The sequence below is a fragment of the Elgaria multicarinata genome, chromosome 13, assembly GCF_023053635.1.
Source record: "Elgaria multicarinata webbii isolate HBS135686 ecotype San Diego chromosome 13, rElgMul1.1.pri, whole genome shotgun sequence".
Classification (NCBI taxonomy): Eukaryota; Metazoa; Chordata; class Lepidosauria; order Squamata; family Anguidae; genus Elgaria; species Elgaria multicarinata.
This window is the reverse complement of record NC_086183.1, coordinates 26,999,900-27,020,022: the sequence shown is the minus strand read 5'-3', so window position 1 is coordinate 27,020,022 and position 20,123 is coordinate 26,999,900. Positions and strand designations below refer to the sequence as shown.

The window sequence follows — 20,123 nt, the reverse complement described above, 5'->3', positions numbered from 1 at the left end:
CAAAAGGGGCGTGAATGGGGTGCCCAATTTTCATAAATTCCCCAAAAATCAGGGGATGATGTGACTGCCTTGAGTCTGGGCGTGCATGTGTGTCCCTGGATAAGCTTTCATAGTGGTGAGTTTGAGGTTTTTAACGTGCAAATTGATGGAGCTATCGAAAGGGGTGTGAATGGGGTGTTGGATTTTCATAAATTCCCCAAAAATCAGGGGATGATGGGTTTGCCTTGAGTCTTGGCGTGCGTGTGTATACCTCCATGAGGTGTCATGGTGCCAAACATGAGGTTTCTAACTTTCACAGAAAAAAAGTTGTATACTTTTTAAGCTTAATGCAAGCCTATGGGGGGGGGAAACGGAGCTCCGATCTGGATCCGGAGCTCCGCAGCGGACCGGAGCGGGCATGGGCGGAGCGGGGGCGGAGTGAAGTGGCCTGATCCAAAAATCGTGGATCTGGAAGTGAAGCGGAGCGGGGGGTCCGTGCACACCCCTACAGAGAACCGTGTTAGAAAGGGACACTAGCAACGTTATAAGACTAGTGTAGATCCGGCCCAAGTGGATAAGTTAGCCAAAAAAGCTGCACTATCTGAACCTCAGGAAAGGAGTAATCAGATTACAGGTTTGACATGTTCTACATCAAAGACACAACATAAACAAAGGGATCTTTACACGGATATTGTAAATGAAGAACCAAAAGACTTTTCTCAGAATTTCCCACTACATTAGAAGAAGAACTTCCATCTGAAGTGCTCCGTGTAGACCAGCTGAAGACCATAGACCCACAAGCAGGACACGGTGCAACAGCGGCCATGCTCCCCAGCAACTGGTGTATAAAGGCTTGCTGCCTTCATGCAGTCTACTGTTCAGAAAGTTATTTTGAAAGAAGTGATTTATCATGTTAACAGTAGACAAAATGACACTTGCTGAAACAAAGATACAGGAATCCTGGGCAGAATCTACACTACTGCTTTAAAATGGTTTATGACAGGAGTGACAACTGTTGGGGCCCAGGACACACTCTACATACAGATTTCAAACCATTTTCAAAGTGTCATATCCTGCTTGGTGTAGATCTGGCCCTGGTGATCTCTGCTGCATCTGATTCCCCTGCACTAGCTGGATTTTAACCCAATTGTGCTTTCCCGTCCTGTTCCATCTCTTTGTTTCTGTATTCATATACCATCTTCCGACCTGTCTATACATTCTGTTTTGCAAACTGATGTGTCCTTTGTAGATAGGGTCCCTTTAAAGATACTCACACACTCACAGATAAGTATTTTAGAGCCTGAGGCAGCTGCCTCCGACAGCTTATTTGAGACAGCATGAAAAGGCGGAAAATTATTCATCATTTAATTTATTCATTATTGTTGTATTTTCACATTGTTGCAACCACAGACTGAAAACATCACCAGCGTTTGGCATTGCTATTTTGAAATTGCCACCCCAATACAGAACTTGGATGAATTGCTTTTTGGAATCCATTTGCTCTCCTCTACCTACTCCTTAGTTTCAGGCTGCTTGGTTGATCCCTTGGCTTTTTCACACAATATGAAGTCATAGTCGAATACTAGCAGGCCATTACCATATTTTGTCTTTCCAGTTGGGTTGAAACATAACTCCTTGTTTGAACAGCCGCGGAAATTAATATGTTGCTTGGGTAATCCATCTGGATAAGAAAAAGTAGGATATGCACTTGAAAAATCTATCTTGTAGATATTATAGGACAATGAGCATATCCCTACTCCAAAAACTGGATCCAAATCTCAGGGTAAGTCTGTGCACGATCTGGATTAATAAGGCCTTGGGTCACTCACGAAGCTACCTTTGCCCAGATCTGTATGCAGCAAGATAGTCTGCATACATGAGATACATTTAAAAAAAGACAATACTGTTGGATGGGTGACACAGCAAACATTTCTCCCCAATAATAATTGGTTAAAAGCCTAATAATCTGTAAGTATTAGTGGCATTCAGCTATATGCATCAGTTGTTTGGGAATATACGTGGGAGGGAGCTGTTGCAGCCATGTCCTCTTTGTGGGTTCCTAGTCGACAGCTGGTTGGCCACTATGTGAACAGAGTGCTGGGCTAGATGGACCCTTTGTCTGATCCAGCATCAGGGCTCCTCTTATGTTCTTATGACTATGGACAATCAGGTGGCGGGGGGTAATCTAGAAGTTCCTCTATCCTTGCCAACAAGAAGCTGCATGGGTAATATAGTCTGCAAAGCTAAATTGTGCCCCACGTAAAAGGGTCTTAGGTAACATATGAACAAAAGAAAATGTTAAAATGCACAGTATTAAACCAAGACTTTTTCATTGCTGCAGCACTGCAGAAATTAAGAAAGAGAGAGGAACTATGCAAGTTTCCCCCGGCATTGCTAGTTGGAAATTCTACTCACATAGACTCAGGTCAAAAGTCAACTCAATACATTGATCCTCAGTGCCTCGGCACTGGACAGTTCTCTCCTGGCTGTCGCAATGGTCCCAACTTGTTGAGAAACAGCTTGGGCATTGGAACCCGTTGAGTTTAAGGCTGTTATAATCTGGCACTGCAAGAATCAAGCCCAACGTTAGTGTACAATTTCATGACCAGCCCACTTTCCCCCCACATCTACTACCTCCCCACCCCCGCAGACAGACTCATCCTAAGGAGCTGTGGGATCAAATTTTTACAAATACCTTCAAACGCCTTCCTCTCTCCTTTCCTGGCTTTAAACTATGAACTTTCAGAGGATGCAGTTGTGGGTATAAATTTTTAACAAGCAATTGGTTTGATAGAAAGCATTACAGTTTTTGACAACCAGTTGCTAATTTTTCATTTGTAATAAAGTTATAATAAAATAAAATAAAGTTTAACATTATTTTGCTGTATTTAACAAACAATAGTAGGTCATTAATAGACAGTTGTTTACTCTACAGGTCTTAATAGAATCTTCTTGTTGTTTGTTCGTTCAGTCGCTTCCGACTCTTCGTGACTTCATGGACCAGCCCACGCCAGAGCTTTCTGTCGGCCGTCGCCACCCCCAGCTCCCCCAAGGTCAAGTCTGTCTCCTCCAGAATATCATCCATCCATCTTGCCCTTGGTCGGCCCCTCTTCCTTTTGCCTTCCACTTTCCCTAGCATCAGCATCTTCTCCAGGGTGTCCTGTCTTCTCATTATGTGGCCAAAGTACTTCAGTTTTGCCTTTAATACCATTCCCTCAAGTGAGCAGTCTGGCTTTATTTCCTGGAGTATGGACTGGTTTGATCTTCTTGCAGTCCAAGGCACTCTCAGAATTTTCCTCCAGCACCACAGTTCAAATGCATCTATCTTCCTTCGCTCAGCCTTCCTTACGGTCCAGCTCTCGCAGCCATAGGTTACTACGGGGAATACCATTGCTTTAACTATGCGGACCTTTGTTGTCAGTGTGGTGTCTCTGCTCTTACCTATTTTATCAAGATTTGTCATTGCTCTCCTCCCAAGAAGTAAACATCTTCTGATTTCCCGGCTGCAGTCAGCGTCTGCAGTAATCTTTATTTTTTATTTATTTATTACATTTTTTATACCGCCCAATAGCCGAAGCTCTCTGGGCGGTTCACAAAAATTAAAACCACAATAAAACAACCAACAGGTTAAAAGCACAAATACAAAATACAGTATAAAAAGCACAGAAATACAAAGTCTGTCACTGCTTTCACGTTTTCTCCCTCTATTTGCCAGTTACCAATCAATCTTGGTTTTTTTGAGGTCTAACTGCAACCCAGCTTTTGCACTTTCTTCTTTCACCTTTGTCATAAGGCTCCTCAGCTCCTCCTCGCTTTCAGCCATCAAAGTGGTGTCATCTGCATATCTGAGATTGTTAATGTTTCCTCCTGCGATTTTAACTCCAACCTTGGATTCGTCAAGCCCAGCACGTCGCATGATGTGTTCTGCGTACAAGTTGACTAGGTAGGGTGAGAGTATACAACCCTGCAGTACTCCTTTCCCAATCTTAAACCAGTCCGTTGTTCCGTGGTCTGTTCTTACCGTTGCTACTTGTTCGTTATACAGATTCCTCAGGAGGCAGACAAGATGACTTGGTATCCCCATACCACCAAGAACTTGCCACAATTTGTTATGATCCACACAGTCAAAGGCTTTAGAATAGTCAATAAAACAAAAATAGATGTTTTTCTGGAACTCCCTGGCTTTCTCCATTATCCAGCGGATATTGGCAATTTGGTCTCTAGTTCCTCTGCCTTTTCTAAACCCAGCTTGTACATCCGGCAATTCTCGCTCCATGAATTGCTGGAGTCTACTTTTCAGGATCTTGAGCATTACCTTACTGGCATGTGAAATAAGTGCCACTGTCCGATAGTTTGAACATTCTTTAGTGTTTCCATTTTTTGGTATGGGGATATAAGTTGATTTTTTCCAGTCTGATGGCCATTCTTGTGTTTTCCAAATTTGCTGGCATATGGCATGCATCACCTTGACAGCATCATCTTGCAATATTTTAAACAGTTCAGCTGGGATACCGTCGTCTCCTGCTGCCTTGTTATTAGCAATGCTTCTTAAGGCCCATTCAACCTCACTCTTCAGGATGTCTGGCTCTAACTCACTGACCACACCGTCTGAGCTATCCCCGATATTATTATCCTTCCTATACAGATCTTCCGTATATTCTTGCCACCTTTTCTTGATCTCTTCTGTTTCTGTTAGGTCCTTGCCATCTTTGTTTTTGATCATACCCATTTTTGCCTGGAATTTACCTCCGATGTTTCTAACTTTCTGGAAGAGGTCTCTTGTTCTTCCTATTCTATTGTCTTCTTCCACTTCCGCGCATTGCTTGTTTAAAAATAATTCCTTATCTCTTCTGGCTAACCTCTGGAATTTTGCATTTAATTGGGCATATCTCCCCCTATCACTGTTGCCTTTTGCTTTTCTTCTTTCTTGGGCTACTTCCAGTGTCTCAGCAGACAGCCATCTTGCCTTCTTGGTTTTCTTTTTCTTTGGGACGGTTTTTGTTGCCACCTCTTGGACAATGTTGCGAACTTCTGTCCATAGTTCTTCTGGGACCCTATCTACTAAATCTAGTCCCTTAAATGTATTGTTCACTTCCACTGCATATTCATTAGGAATATTAGTGAGCTCATATCTAACTGATCTGTGGGTCTTCCCTATTCTCTTTAGTTTGATTCTAAATTGTGCAATAAGAAGTTCGTGATCTGAACTACAGTCAGCTCCAGGTCTTGTTTTTACCATCTGTATAGATGTCCACCACCTTTGGCTGCAAAGGATGTAGTCAATCTGATTTCGGTGTCGGCCATCTGGTGAAGTCCATGTATAAAGCCGTCTTTTCGGTTGTTGGAAGAGAGTGTTTGTTATGCACAGTGAGTTGTCCTGGCAAAATTCTATCAGCCTATTTCCCGCTTCATTTTGTTCTCCTATATATTCAATATTATATATTTTCAATATTTATTACATTTTTATACCGCCCAATAGCCGAAGCTCTCTGGGCGGTTCACAAAGCTCTCTGGGCGGTTCACAAGACCATGCTTACCTGTAATTCCAGATGTCATTTAACTACCCACCTTAGCATTCCAGTCTCCTGTAATGAAAATAACATCTCTTTTTGGTGTATTATCCAGTAGGTGCTGCAGATCCTCATAGAACTGATCTACTTCTGCTTCAGCATCTGTGGTTGGGGCATATATTTGGATCACTGTGATGTTAAATGGCTTACCCTGAATTCGAATTGAGATCATTCTATCATTTTTTGGATTGTATCCAAGCACTGCTTTAGCCACTTTATTGTTAATTATGAAGGCTACTCCATTTCTTCTGTGATCTTCTTGTCCACAGTAGTAGATCTGGTGGTGATCTGATGTGAAGTGGCCCATTCCAGTCCATTTCAGTTCACTGACACCCAATATATCTTGACATCTCACCAATAACCACATCCAATTTACACTGGCTCATGGATCTTACATTCCAGGTTCCTATGGTGTGTTGATCTTTAGAACATCGGATTTGTCGTTCACCACCAGCACTGTCAGCCGCTAGCCATCCTTTCGGCTTTGAGCTAGCTGTGTCATCACATCTGGGGCTAGTTGAACTTATCCTCTGTTCCTCCCCAGTAGCATTTTGACCATCTTCCGACCTGGGAGTCCCATATTCCGATGGTATACCGACATATCTCTGGTTGTACTGATCCATTTAGTTTTCATAGCAAGAATACTGGGGTGGGTTGCCATTACCTTCCCCAGGGATTGTATTTAGTCTGACCTCTCTACCATGACCTTCCCATCTTGGGTGTCCCTTCACAGTTTAGCTCATGGCATCCTTGAGGTGCTCAAGCTCCAGCACCACGACAAGGTAACGATCTAAGCAATAGAATCTTAAGACATAATAATGGCTAAATTATAGATATTTCCAGTTGATAGCAAGCAGTTGCTAATTTGCAATTTGTAGTAAGTATGATGGGGTTACCATGCAGTTGCTATATTTAACAAACAATAGTAAATCTTAGACAGTTGCTTTCTTAAACATGCAATTGCTATTGAATAAATGATGACTACAGGTCTTAATGAAATCTTAAGACAATGATAATAGACTAAATTATGGCTAAACGGTAACTCTAGATTGTGTATTCCATTTCTGTTTATCTTCATCAGTAGTATAAAACCAAAATTCTGTTATTCTTCAACTGTACCATAGACGTAAGGATAAATATACATATATTTTCACTTTGGAATTCGTAGGGGACTTTGAGCACTTGCAGGATAGGAAATTGTTTCTTTTTAATTGGATGCTGGATATGGTTTGTTTAATTGAGGTATCCGTTGGTCGCTGTAAGATAACAGAAACACTTCTAGATATAAATACACTTGTAGTCAAAATATAGTATGGCAAACATCGTAAACATTAGAAGATAAGGGATGAATCAAAAATGACTTGCCCTGAGAAACTTCCTTGAGTTCTGCTGACTGCGGATAGGAGTGTAATGAAAGGCGTGGAACAATGCCTCTATGTATGCTACATAATGAGCAGGTAATTAAAGGTGATTAAGAAATCTCTAAGTCATTGAGTATACCTGGTCAGGTGTGAGAGCCATAAAGTAGAACATGAGCCGAGATAATGTTCTAGTCAAAGTTCTATTAACTATTGCAGGCTAGGAAGACTGTGAATAATGAATGTTATTCAGGTGGTTGTGTCAAAGAAGCTCCTTAAAGAAATGGCAATAAGTCTAACTTTTCATTCAGGCCCGAGGGCATTAAAGTACCTAATCTAAATATCCAATAAGCCTCTCTTTTAAGCAACATTTCTGAAATGCAGATAGATTTGAAAGGGCGTTGTTGTATATGTTCAATTGCAAAGAATTTTAAAGATTCAGGAGTATGGTGGAAACATATGAAATGTGAAGTTAGAGGGGCTTCCATAGTCTGGGTGCGGATTCTGCTTTTATGTTCCGATATTCTTGTTTTAAGAGGTCTTGACGTTTGCCCCACGTACATCTTGGAGCAAGGGCACATGATGATGTATATGACATTCGAAGCAGAACACGTTGTGAATGATCTTAAGGAATATTTAAAATTATCTATAGGGTTGATAAAACCTTGAAGTTACGTGGATTGTGGGCAACAATTACAATGCCCACATTTGTAGTGACCAATAGTTTGTATTGTGGGATGAGAATATTACTAGGGGTGTGCACGGACCCCCCGCTCCGCTTCACTTGCAGATCCGCCATTTTTCGGAGCGGGTCGCTCCGCCCCGCCCCCGCTCCGCCCACTTCCGCTCCGCTCCGCCCGGAGCTCCGGATCGGATCCGGAGCTCCGTTTTTGCCCCCCCATAGGCTTGCATTGAAAGCTAAAAAAGTAAACAACTTTTTTTCCGTTGAAGTTAGAAACCTCACGTTTGGCACCATGACACCTCATGGGCGTATACACACACACGCCAAGTTTCAAGGCAATCCCATCATCCCCTGATTTTTGGCGAATTTTTGAAAATCGGGCACCCCATTCACACCCCTTGGGATAGCTCCGTCAATTTGCATGTTACAAACCTCAAACTCGGCACCAGGGCAGCTTATCCATGTGTCCACATGCACGCCAAGTTGCAAGCAAATCCCATCATCCCCTGATTTTTGGCGCGGCTCTACCCTCTAACGCACCTCCCATAACCCTAATTCACACCCCTTTAGATAGCTCCGTCAATTTGCACGTTAGAAACCTCAAACTCAGCACCATGATAGCTTATCCACGTGTCCACATGCACGCCAAGTTTCAAGGCAATCCCATCATCCCCTGATTTTTGGGGAATTTATGAAAATCGGGCACCCCATTCACACCCCTTGGGATAGCTCCGTCAATTTGCATGTTAGAAACCTCAAACTCGGCACCAGGAGAGCTTATCCATGTGTCCACATGCACGCCAAGTTGCAAGCAAATCCCATCATCCCCTGATTTTTGGCATGGCTTAACTCACCCCAAATTGTCCCATTCTACAACTACGTCAATTTGCACGTTAGAAACCTCAAACTCAGCACCATGATAGCTTATCCACGTGTCCACATGCACGCCAAGTTTCAAGGCAATCCCATCATCCCCTGATTTTTGGGGAATTTATGAAAATCGGGCACCCCATTCACACCCCTTGGGATAGCTCCGTCAATTTGCATGTTAGAAACCTCAAACTCGGCACCAGGAGAGCTTATCCATGTGTCCACATGCACGCCAAGTTGCAAGCAAATCCCATCATCCCCTGATTTTTGGCGCGGCTTAAACTTTTTAACTCACCCCAAATCAAGTCCCATTCTACAACTACGTCAATTTGCACGTTAGAAACCTATCCTTTGGTCCCATGACAGCTTACCCATGTGTCCCCATGGACACCAAGTTTCAAGGCAATCCCATCATCCCCTGATGTTAGGGGAACTTTTGAAATTTGAACACTCCAGTATGTCAGGGATTTAAAGTTGCAATTGCAGACAGCTCAATGGGGCCAGTTCCAAGGCAATCCCAACATGCCACGAGATAACCCTAAATCTTCTGGCACATTTGAAAAAGGGATTATTGAATTTGATAAAGTCTAAGTGAGCGCAGGAAGGACTTCTCCCCTTAGTCAAAGCAAGACACATACACCATCGCTGCAAGGCGGGAAGGGGAGAATTATTATTATTATTATTATTTATTTATATAGCACCATCAATGGAAAGCAGGCAGGCAGCATGCATTGTAGTGCCGCAAGGATGGCTTGAGCACTAACGCATAGCAAACCAACCCATAAGTGGGCGCAAAGTGAGGCAAAGATGGCTGGTTGTTTCTTTCTAAGCCAGCAGTTACGCCTTGAGGGGCACAGAGGAGGACGATTGGGAGCAAACCAGGCACCAGGCGGGCAGAGAGGCAGGCAGAGTAGGCGAGGAGTCAGTCCTGGCAGATGCCCCACCACAGCAGCACCCCGGGGGAGGCGGGCAGGCAGGCAGGCAGGCTGCGGGCATTTCTGGGGGCACAAGGAAGTGATGGCTGGTTTCTAAGCCAGCATTGCAGTTAGTCACGCATTGCAAACGCAAACCATCCCAGCGAGTCGGTCACCGAGGAGGACAGGCTAGCAGAGGGGCAGGCAGAGTGACATGTCATAGATCTAGTATTGGGGAGGAGTCAGTCCCGGCAGATGCCCCAACACAGTAGCACCCTGGGTGGGCATTGGAAAACGCCATCTTGTGGGTCAATACTTCCCCCACCCCATGTCCTGCAGGGTTGCCTGCCTAACCCTTGTGGGGATGGGAGATGGAGAGCTTAGAGTGGCAGTGCCAGCAGCAGCCTTCGGCTTTCCCCTGGAACCAGTCGCCTTGCCCGCCTCTTTCCCCAGCAAGATCGCCTGGTGCTGCCTATGAAGATGCATCTTCATGCTGCTGGTTCCATAATGCCCTGTCGATGAACCCCTGCTTAGGCTGAGTTTGCAGTGGCGACAGACAGCAAAGCGGGGATCCGCTCCCAACTCAAAGTGGTCCCACACGATGCTTGTCTTTCGTTTCTGTGGTGACACCACCAATTGCCCGCCTGAGCTCTCTGGTGTTGCCACAGAAACAGGGGTGTGGGATGAGACTGGGGAGAGAGCCTCGGCCTGCTGCTGCTCCTCCTCAGCCCCCACATCCTGGAGGCCCACCGCCTCCTCCTCCTCCCCCCCCTCCACTGTGCTGAGGACCTCGTCTAGGTCCATCAGCGGGCTCGTGGGCTGAAAGGAGAATGAAGGAGTTGGGGATACTCCTCCTCCTCTAATGGCACTGCTGCCACGTGCCTCTTGCAAACGGGCACTTTTCCCATTCCCACCCTCAAAAAGAGAACGCCGGGCACAAGTTGCAGAAGAGAGTGGCTCTGCCTGCTGCTTGTCCTGCTTCTGTTTTGGAGCAGTCAGCCAAGGAGTTGCCCGTTTGAGTTTCACAGGAGGAGAGGAAGCCCTGCTGGCAGACTGAGCCTTGCTGCTTTCAGCACGCCTGCTTTCTCTTTTCATGATGACTAACAAAATATTAATACTACTAATACTATGTATAAGGTACTACTAAGAATATGTATAAGAAGAATATAATATGTTTAAATGTAGGGAAATGGGACAAGAACAATAAAATATACTACTACTAATATGTATGAGAATATACTACTAAGAATATCTACAAGAATATAATAATATGTTTTAGAATATTACTAATAAATGTAGGGAAATGGGACAAGAAATGGGACAACCACTACTATAAGAAGAACAAAATATGAATACTACTACTAATATGTATGAGAATGTATACTAATAGACTACTAAGACTATGTCAAAGAATATAATAATAATATGTTTAAGAATAGGGAAATGGTGTGCGTATGCTTTCCCCAAAATGCTCAATCTGTGGCTGCCTGTTGAACTTGACAAAAGCAGCCCACTCCGTCGAAGTTACACAGAGAAGAAAAAGAGAATCCAATTTTTTTGGTATATTTGGTATATAGAAGATAGAAGGAAACACAATCAGGATTTAAGAGAGGGGAGGGGGAAAAAGAACCAACCACTACTATAAGAAGAACAAAATATGAATACTAATATAATATGTATGAGAATATATACTAATGGACTATGTGAAAGAATATAATAAAATATGTTTAAGAATATAAATGTAGGGAAATGGGACAAAAAGTGTGTGTATGCTTTCAAAAGAAAGTTTTCACAAAAGCAGAACAGTCAGGCTTTAATACAGGGAAGGGGGGGGGCAACCAACCCAACCACACACTCCAAAATTCAAAAATAAAGTTTATATTAAATCAAAGTAAGGGGAAAACACAGGGCAAACTAAGCTACAAGTCAGAAAGAAGCAAACAAACACACACACGCGCCAAACTAAACCTATATTAAATTAATCTATCTCCAAAGCAGGAGCACTAGCTAAGTAAGTGTTCCCTCCACGAACGCCAACCCACAAAGAGACACAAAACAGAAAGTTCTCAGGGTGGGTCTGCCTTAGTCCCCCCTCCAACGCTGGGATTGGAGGAGGATGCTTTCTGAGGAGATGAATTCTCATCAGGATTGGGAGTTGAATGTGCCTGTCATCGCTTCCAAAAAAATAATAATAATAAAAAAAAAAAACCCAAACCCCGATTTTTAAAAAAATATTGCACGTGAACCACAGCACGCAGAAAGTTGAGAGTGGTCTCAAAATGACCCCCATCCACGACTCTCTGTGCACAAGAATTTTCAGAACGATAGCTTAAACCCCCCCCCAGTTATCCCCGATTCTTTCCCTCAATGCAATCCTATGGGCGAAAAGCCGAAACGGAGCCCCGCGGTTGACCCTATTTTTAAAAAACTTCTAGCCCGCGACCCGTACGATGCAGAAAGTTGAGAGTGGTCTCAAAATGACCCCCATCCACGACTCTCTGTGCACAAGAATTTTCAGAACGATAGCTTAAACCCCCCCCCAGTTATCCCCGATTCTTTCCCTCAATGCAATCCTATGGGCGAAAAGCCGAAACGCAGTTTGAGCCCCGCGGTTGACCCGATTTTTAAAAAAATATTGCACGTGAACCACAGCACGCAGAGAGGTGAGAGTGGTCTCAAAATGACCCCCATCCACGACTCTCTGTGCACAAGAATTTCCAGAACGATAGCTTCAAAAACAACGTAGTTATGCGCGATTATTTGCCGCAATGCAATCCTATGGCGAAATGTTTTCAAGATGGCGACCGGAGCGCTCCGACTGAACTCGGAGCTCCGAAAAATGGTCGCTTCTCTTCGCCTTGCTTCTAGGGGGTCCGCGGTCCGCTCCTACTCCGCCTCTGGGTAAGGCGGAGCAGGCCAATCCGCTACTGCTTCTACGCTCCTAATCGGAGCGGAGCACATCCCTAAATATTACTATTAGTACTACAATGGTACATATTGCTATTGTTTGTTAAATACAGCAACTGCATGTTAACCTCATCATACTTATTACAAATTACAAATTAGCAACTGCTTGCTATCAACTGGAAATATATGTAATTTAGCCATTATTATGTCTTAAGATTCTGTTAAGACCTGTAGAGTAAACAACTGTCTATTAATGATCTACTATTGTTTACTAAATATAGCAACTGCATGTTAAACTTTATTTTATTTTATTATAACTTTATTACAAATAAAAATGAGCAACTGCTTGTCAAAAACTGTAATGCTTTCTATCAAACCAATTGCTTGTTAAAAATTTATACCCACAACTGCATCCTCTGAAAGTGATTACATTTGCGTTTCTTTGCCACCTATTAGGTCCTTATTTTGCTATCAGTTTCATTGTGAGAGTCTCTCTCTTCCTTTTTGCTGTTTAAACTATGAACATCTTCAACTCTCTCCTTTAGCCTGGTTGTGCTTTTTATATTGTATTTTGTATTTGTATTTTTAACTTGTTGGTTGTTTTATGATGGTTTTAATTTTTGTGAACCGCCCAGAGAGCTTCGGCTATTGGGCGGTATAAAAATGTAATAAATAAATAAATAAATAAATAAATAAATTTAGCTGTACTGGCCCTTCAGGTGGTAATACTTCACAGTTCATTGGAAGTTGCCTGCTTCTAGGGAAGTAGCTCTCCAGCCCAAGCAGTGGGTGGGACTCTACACATGCCTCAGGTAAAGATGCTAAGGCTAGGCCCCTGTCTTTATGCAGGCTTTTTCCAGAGCCTGCATAATTACAGGAGCCCACAAGCAAATGCACTCAGGTCTTTATTGTAAGTCTTTCTTCTAATTACAGCACTGTGGACTTGTAAGCCTATAGACCTACAAAGGCCTTCCTCTCTCCCTTCCTGGCTTTAAACTATGAACCTCTTCAAGCTGTACTTGGCCCTTCAGGTGGCAATACTTCACAGTTCATTGGAAGTTGCCTGCTTCTAGGGAAGTAGCTCTCCAGCCCAAGCAGTGGGTGGGACTCTACACATGCCTCAGGTAAAGATGCTAAGGCTAGGCCCCTGTCTTTATGGCAGCGCTTTGGCCTTGCATCTGCATTTGCGTTCCTTCCTGGCATCAGCCCCACATCTCTGGAAAAGATAAAAAAAATAAAATGAGGGGGAGGAGAGAAATGGGGCTGTTCCTCCCCCTTTTGTTTTTATTATATGATCTATATTTGCAGAGCTCTGCAGATACTGATAAGAAGAAGAAAAAATGGGGTAGAGGGAGGAGAGGTTTTTCCCCCCAGTCCCTCTGCTCGAGTTTTCCTCTGGCTGCCTCGTTCCTTCCCCATCCCTGTTTTTAATATTCCTTATCTGTATCTGTGGAGATCCATTTCTCCATTTCTCTCTCCCCCCGTTTTAATTTTTTTACCTTTTCCAGAGGCGTGGGGCTGGAAAATCCACACTTGCCTTCCTTCCCATGCAGATGCCAGGAAGGAACTCATGTGGGTTCAAGGCACCTCACAGTGCCAAAGTGCCACCATAAAGATGGGGGCCTAGCCTTAGCATCTTTATCTGAGGCACATGTAGAGTCCCACCCACTGCTTGGGCTGGAGAGCTACTTCCCTAGAAGCAGACAACTTCCAATGAACTGTGAAGTATTGCCACCTGAAGGGCCAAGTACAGCTTGAAGATGTTCATAGTTTAAAGCCAGGAAGGGAGAGAGGAAGGCCTTTGTAGGTCTATAGGCTTACAAGTCCACAGTGCTGTAATTAGAAGAAAGACTTACAATAAAGACCTGAGTGCATTTGCTTGTGGGCTCCTGTAATTATGCAGGCTCTGGAAAAAGGTTGGCTTAATGGACAACTTCTGGAAGACCCTCTCTCACACATGGAGACTTCCCTTGAGTTCAGGCAATCGTCAGCTCGGCCACTGAGAACACCCGAGCCTCTCTGCATAGTCTCATCTTTCCTTCTGTTTGTTCTACTGGAATGTTTGTGACTGGCTTTTCTTTTAGATTGAGACTAAAAAGATGGAGATACTTACGATACATGTTTTGTACATTACACTCGTCTGTCTGGCAGCAGCGACTTTTCACTTGACCGTATCTATCATCTACTCCACTTGCAATATAATAGCCATCATTACATTCGTCAGATCTGGAACATCCCTTGTAAGTAAAAGCAAATGGAAATTGCCCTATGAATGAGGATCAGAAAGGAATTTTGATTAGAAAAACAACAACAGGTCGATCTTCCCCTAACTTAAATTTGTATGTCATGATGCCCCTAATTATGTAAGTTGGCCAGTTGAGGCGGTTAGTTTGGTGTTAACAATATAATTTGGCAAGTTGTTGCTTAAGGATATTGCTTTAACAAATTCATCAGCCCAGGTTTTAGTTTTTGTCAATGGGTCCTTTGAAATTGAACCTCTGAAAATAGAAAACTCTCATCCATTTTTGTATATAGTTTGGTTGTTGATTTTATGGGGTTAAACTAGGGTGACCAACTGTCAGGATTTCCCTGGATTTGTCCTGGTTTTTGTTCTTTCCATGGTGTCAGGGGGGATTTTCTATAATTTTCAATAATGTCCTGGAATGACACACCTTCCCCTTTAAGGCTGCCATTAGCATGGCAGGAGGGAATGACATGCTTTCTTGAGGCACATCATTCCCCCACCCCGAGCTCCAATTGAGGTCTTAAAGGGGACAGTGGGTCATTCGTGGACATTATAGAAAAGGCCCCAATTGGAGTGGATGGTGGTGGTGCAGAATGAAATCCTTTCCCCTCCTCCACTCCAATCGGGTTCTTTAAGGTGGCGGGGGAATAACGTACTTTCTGCAGGACTCAGAAAGCTGGTTCCCCACACACACACTAGGTGTCCTCTTTTTTGGTTTCCCAAATATGGTCACCCTAGTACTATGACTGTTGTGGTTGTTTATTATGTTATAAAAAATAAAGAAATGGTTTTATATAAGTGTAAGTTCCTTTTTTAGTATTTAGTATATTATTATAGTAGTCGTGTGCCTTTGCTACTCATTGGTTGCTATCATTTACTTTTTGTGAACCGCCCAGAGAGCTTCGGCTGTTGGGCAGTATAAAAATGTAATAAATAAATAAATGTGACCGAGGCCACACCCCCTTGGGGGCCGGACATGTTGAGTTGGCACCGCCTTGGGGGTGGGCATGTTGGGGTGGCCACGCCTCCTGAGGGCGGCCATTTTGTCCTCCTTTTTGGTTTCCAAAATATGGTCACTCTAGTTAAACCATTTTTGGGTGTGGGATGGTCAGTACCAGCCACAAGATCAAATGTTTAGTTAAATGTTAGAGTGAACGGGGCAGACAAGTTGATGTGGAAAGGGCATTTGAAAGTCTCAGTTGAGTTATCAACTACCGAATACCCCTTTTGCCAAGTCCTCATAAGAACATAAGAAGAGCCCTGCTGGATCAGACAAAGGGTCCATCTAGTCCAGCACTCTGTTCACACAATGGCCAACCAGCCATTGGCCAGGGATGGACAAGCAGGACGTGGTGCAACACCACCCTCCCACCCATGTTCCCCAGAAACTGGTGCACACAGGCTTACTGCCTCAAATACTGGAGATAGCACACAACCATCAGGGCTAGTAGCTTGTCATTTTGCCATGGTGTTCAGAGTTCTTCCTGTGAAATCCAAGTCACCGCTCGTAGATCTACAAATCTTACAATCCATTGCTGGAGGGTGGATGGAGGGATTAAAGCTGTGGAAGAAGACCCCAGTTTGAATTTTAGACAGGGCTTCCAGGCTGGTTCACACTTGCTTATAGTTTATTTTGTCCTTGCACCCCTTTGATTGCTCAGCACTAGATGAGGCTCTTCTGAAAGTAAAGGTGTTCAGGTATGTGCTGTTGAAATTAAGTGGGTTCAATGTTTTGTACTGATTCCCCACTGACAGATGTGAATCCTTCTGCATTCTCCAGAGACCGAATAATGAAAGGGCAGTTGGCTAAATGGACTGAAAACACATGTTACTCACAGATTGTTAAATTAGTAGAGACAGAAAGGCAAACGTCTTGATCCTGTCCACACTCCTCAGTCCTCACATCTTCATCTCTACATGTTCTTTCACAGCTGAAACAGGTTTTACATCTCAAAGATGCCACTGCAGACAGGAGAAAGGGTTGTAAAACCTTAATATTACCTACATAAGTCACACAATTCTTGACAAATGGTCCACCCACTTCTTCACTTTTTCTCAGTAATAGTGGGGCTTCCTCCCTCAAATATTTGATTTAGATTGTAGCCTAAATCTATTCAGAAGGATTAAGGGTATTATTGTTTCCCAATGCAACACAATACTATTTTTTGCATCCTTTAATAAGGCTAAAACTATGTCTAATCAGTTCTTTTTCATCATTTTGCAAATATCAAAGCAAAGTTCTTTTTGCTGCAATTTTATACATACTTCAGAGAAGTGTGAATTTCAAAGGATAACTGAATTTTGGTTAGCATACTGTTCCAAAGTCTGAAATTAGGTAAGTTCGCACTACAAGGTTCACAAGGTGAACGGACTGAATTTCTTTCCCATCTCTAGATGTTGAAACTCCTGTTATAAACCATTTTAAAGCAGGAGTGTAGATCTTGCCTGGTTATACTAACTTCTGGTTATACTACTCAGTATAAAACAATAAATATGCACAGTTAAAAACAAATTAAACCATGATCCAAGTTAAAACAATATATAATTTAAAAGCAGTAAAAGCAGTTAAAACAATGTGCCAGTGAGTGAACATCCTTCCCACTTTCTCCTCCCATCTTAAGAACGCCAGGTTCCCTCACTTCCCTTCCTGCCTTCAAGAACACCTGAAGTTCTTGGCCTTTCTCTAGCCAGCTGCATATTTCCTTCCCAGAAACAAGAAACCTGGACTTCTGGTTCATACTCACCCAGAGAAAGTAAGGCCAAGAGGAGGCATATGCTCAGAAGTGCCTTCATAGTGAGATGAGAAGATGAAGAGACAGGAGGTTGTGGAGCACAGCTATACCAACCAAGGTGACCAGCGTAGGATGATGTCATGCAGGGTAATTTATAGAACAAGGAGAGGAGCCCAAGGGCAGAAGATAAGAACAACTGGTTTGTTGTGCTGCTTTTAGTGCTTTGAAGTCAACTGAGTTTTTGAAGTGCTGGAGATGTTTTCGTATGCACCATCCAGTCTAGCATAAACCCTGCTTCATCACTACGGATGATCCAGGTTCAGTCTCTGCTTTTGGCTGTGTTTGTTCACCTCATCTGTGGGATTTGCAATAAATTGTCCCTTGATTACCCCCAAACTAATCAGCCTCTGTTCCCTGGTAGGAGAGGGGTAAGCTTTAGGGGTGTGCTCTGCTTTGTTACGGATCCGAAGTGAAGCGGGCTGATCTGGACCTTTGAAGCCCGGTTCCAGAGTGGATCGGGGAGGTCTGGATCGGCTCGAAGTGATTCAGACTGTTCCGAAGCTTTGGAGCCAGGTAAGTGGAAAGGGTAGCTTACTGGGCTCCCCCATCCGCTGCCGCCATGGTCCGTGCAGTGACAGAGGCACAGCCAGGTAAGGGGGGAGGGGGGCTTACCTTGCTCAGTCGCAGTTTGGGTGGCGGCTTCAACTGCGGCCCAGGCCTAAGGCCAGAAACAGGCCGTGGTCTGGGCTGCAGTTGAAGGCACCGCCCAGACCACGATGGAGTCAGGTAAGGGGGGAGGGGGAGTCTTATTCGGTCCCCATTTTGTCCCCCCTTCCCCACTTACCTGCCTCAGCTGTCTGCCGTGGAGGCAATAAGTGGGGAAGGGGGGGCAAAATGGGGGCCGAATATCGATCTGGACCTCTGGATCTTGGTCCGGATCCAGTTCTGGAGTGGATCGGGGAGGTTCTGATCGACCCGAACCAGTTCCGGCCCAATCTGGAAGGTCTGGATCTGGTTCCGAAGTGGTTCGGGTTGGAGGTGCACCGCCCTAGTAAGCTTGCTTGAGTAACTTGTGTGCTTTTATTTCCTTTCCCTCCTTTTATCACCAAGTATTCTGGTTTGTACTGAACACACACACACCATAGTTTTGTAGTCTCATTTAGACTCTTTGCAGCACCCCAAAATGGTTTGTTTGTTTCTGGCATGCTGGATTCCAGTGGTTCATTGTCTTTCAGTATGGCCCCAGAAAGAGACACACCATATTTACCGCAAAAGTCAACAACAACAATAATTAGTATATGAAACCCTTTAGTATATGGACCATCATACTTTTCCTACTATGAATAACAAGAATTACTGCTTGCCAAGCAAGCTGAGAGGTAACAGGATTGGGAGATGACCTAAGGAGAGTTTAGAAAATCAAATGTTGAGCTTTGGACACTGAAGAAAGCTCAACATTTGCTTTTCTAAGAAGTGTATAAAATCATGCACAGGCTAGAGAATGTGGATAGGGAGACATTTTTCTCCCTCACTCAAAACATTAGAACCCAATGGGGTCATCCCATGAAGCTGATTGGTGGGAGACCCAGGACAAATAAAAGGAAGGATTGCTTCGCACAACACATAGTTAAAACAGGAAATTCACTACCGCAAGATGTCGTGATGGCCACCAATTTGAATGACTTTAAAAGGAGTTGATAAATTCCTGGAGGAGAAGGCTATCAATGGCTACTAGTCATGAGGGTTATGTGCTACCTCCAGTATCAGAGGCAGTAAATCTATATATAGCAATTGCTGGGTAACATAGTGGGAGGGTACTGTTGCGCTTGTATCACGCTGGTGGATTCCTGGTCAATAGTGGGTGAGCCACTGTGTGAATAAAATGCTGGACTGGATGGTCTCCTCTTATGTTTGTAGGAATAGAGCGGGGAACTCATCTACCACCAGCAAAAATAATTGGCTCCTTTTATGTTCTTAAGAATTGGCAGGGGACTCTTTTTGGACTCTTCTTGGGCGCACGGACTGCCATGAGGACAGCCTGCACATCAAAATGTATCACTACATCCCTGGTGGCAGCTGCCATTCCACCCTCCCTACCTTGAGAAAGAGCTCCAATTTTGTTGGGGATCGGGAAAGATACTCTCACTGTTCTGTAACATCTAAAACAGCCTTCCTCAACCTGGGGCGCTCCAGATGTGTTGGACTACAACTCCCAGAATGCCCCAGCCAGCCTGGCTGGGGCATTCTGGGAGTTGTAGTCCAACACATCTGGAGCGCCCCAGGTTGAGGAAGGCTGATCTACAAGATAAAATTATCATATAGATGTTCTGCTTTTTCTTTTCCAGCTGGGTTACCCAAGAAGCATATGACTTTCCAAGGCTGTGCAAAGGAGTATTGTTTCTTCCCCATTGGAAGTTGCAAAATGGTGGCCAGTAGCATTACTCCTGTTGAGACTTGCAGCGGCAGCAAAAAAAGAGAGAAATGCTTAGGGAAAAGAACAAGCTGTACTACCGCCAGTGATTAATAATGAACGCAAACTCTGAGAAACAGCGCAAGAATGGCTTCTTGCCCTGAAGACACTCTCTGAAATGCTTTAATAGTTTATAGTGTAAACTCATTTACACTATTAGATGAGGACAGTGCTGATTAGGGTGTGTGCTCTGACAGCAAGATTGAGTTCAAAGCTCCATTTGGTACTTTGATAAAAAGCCAGATCTGACTGATACGGAAGCTGCTTGTTTCAGCTCGGCTCTGAATCTTGATCCAGAAATTCTATGCCTTAGCTAGACCTACCTGAAAGTCCAGGACAGAGGAGGGGAGATCTCGCATTGCGATTAATAGGAAATCCCTCCTCCGTTTACATGTA

General features: G+C 43.8%; 1 protein-coding gene across 1 annotated transcript; it reads right to left on the bottom strand.

The window, feature by feature from the left end:
• Positions 1 to 1,490: 1,490 nt before the first annotated feature.
• LOC134408408 (phospholipase A2 inhibitor and Ly6/PLAUR domain-containing protein-like) lies at positions 1,491 to 17,368 on the bottom strand. Its single transcript, XM_063140664.1, has 5 exons — positions 17,270 to 17,368; positions 16,362 to 16,487; positions 14,394 to 14,546; positions 2,395 to 2,544; positions 1,491 to 1,660 (listed from the first exon to the last, which is right to left on the bottom strand). The coding sequence occupies exons 1-5, from the start codon at positions 17,316 to 17,318 to the stop codon at positions 1,491 to 1,493; spliced, it is 648 nt and encodes a 215-aa protein (XP_062996734.1). The 5' UTR covers positions 17,319 to 17,368.
• Positions 17,369 to 20,123: the final 2,755 nt, after the last annotated feature.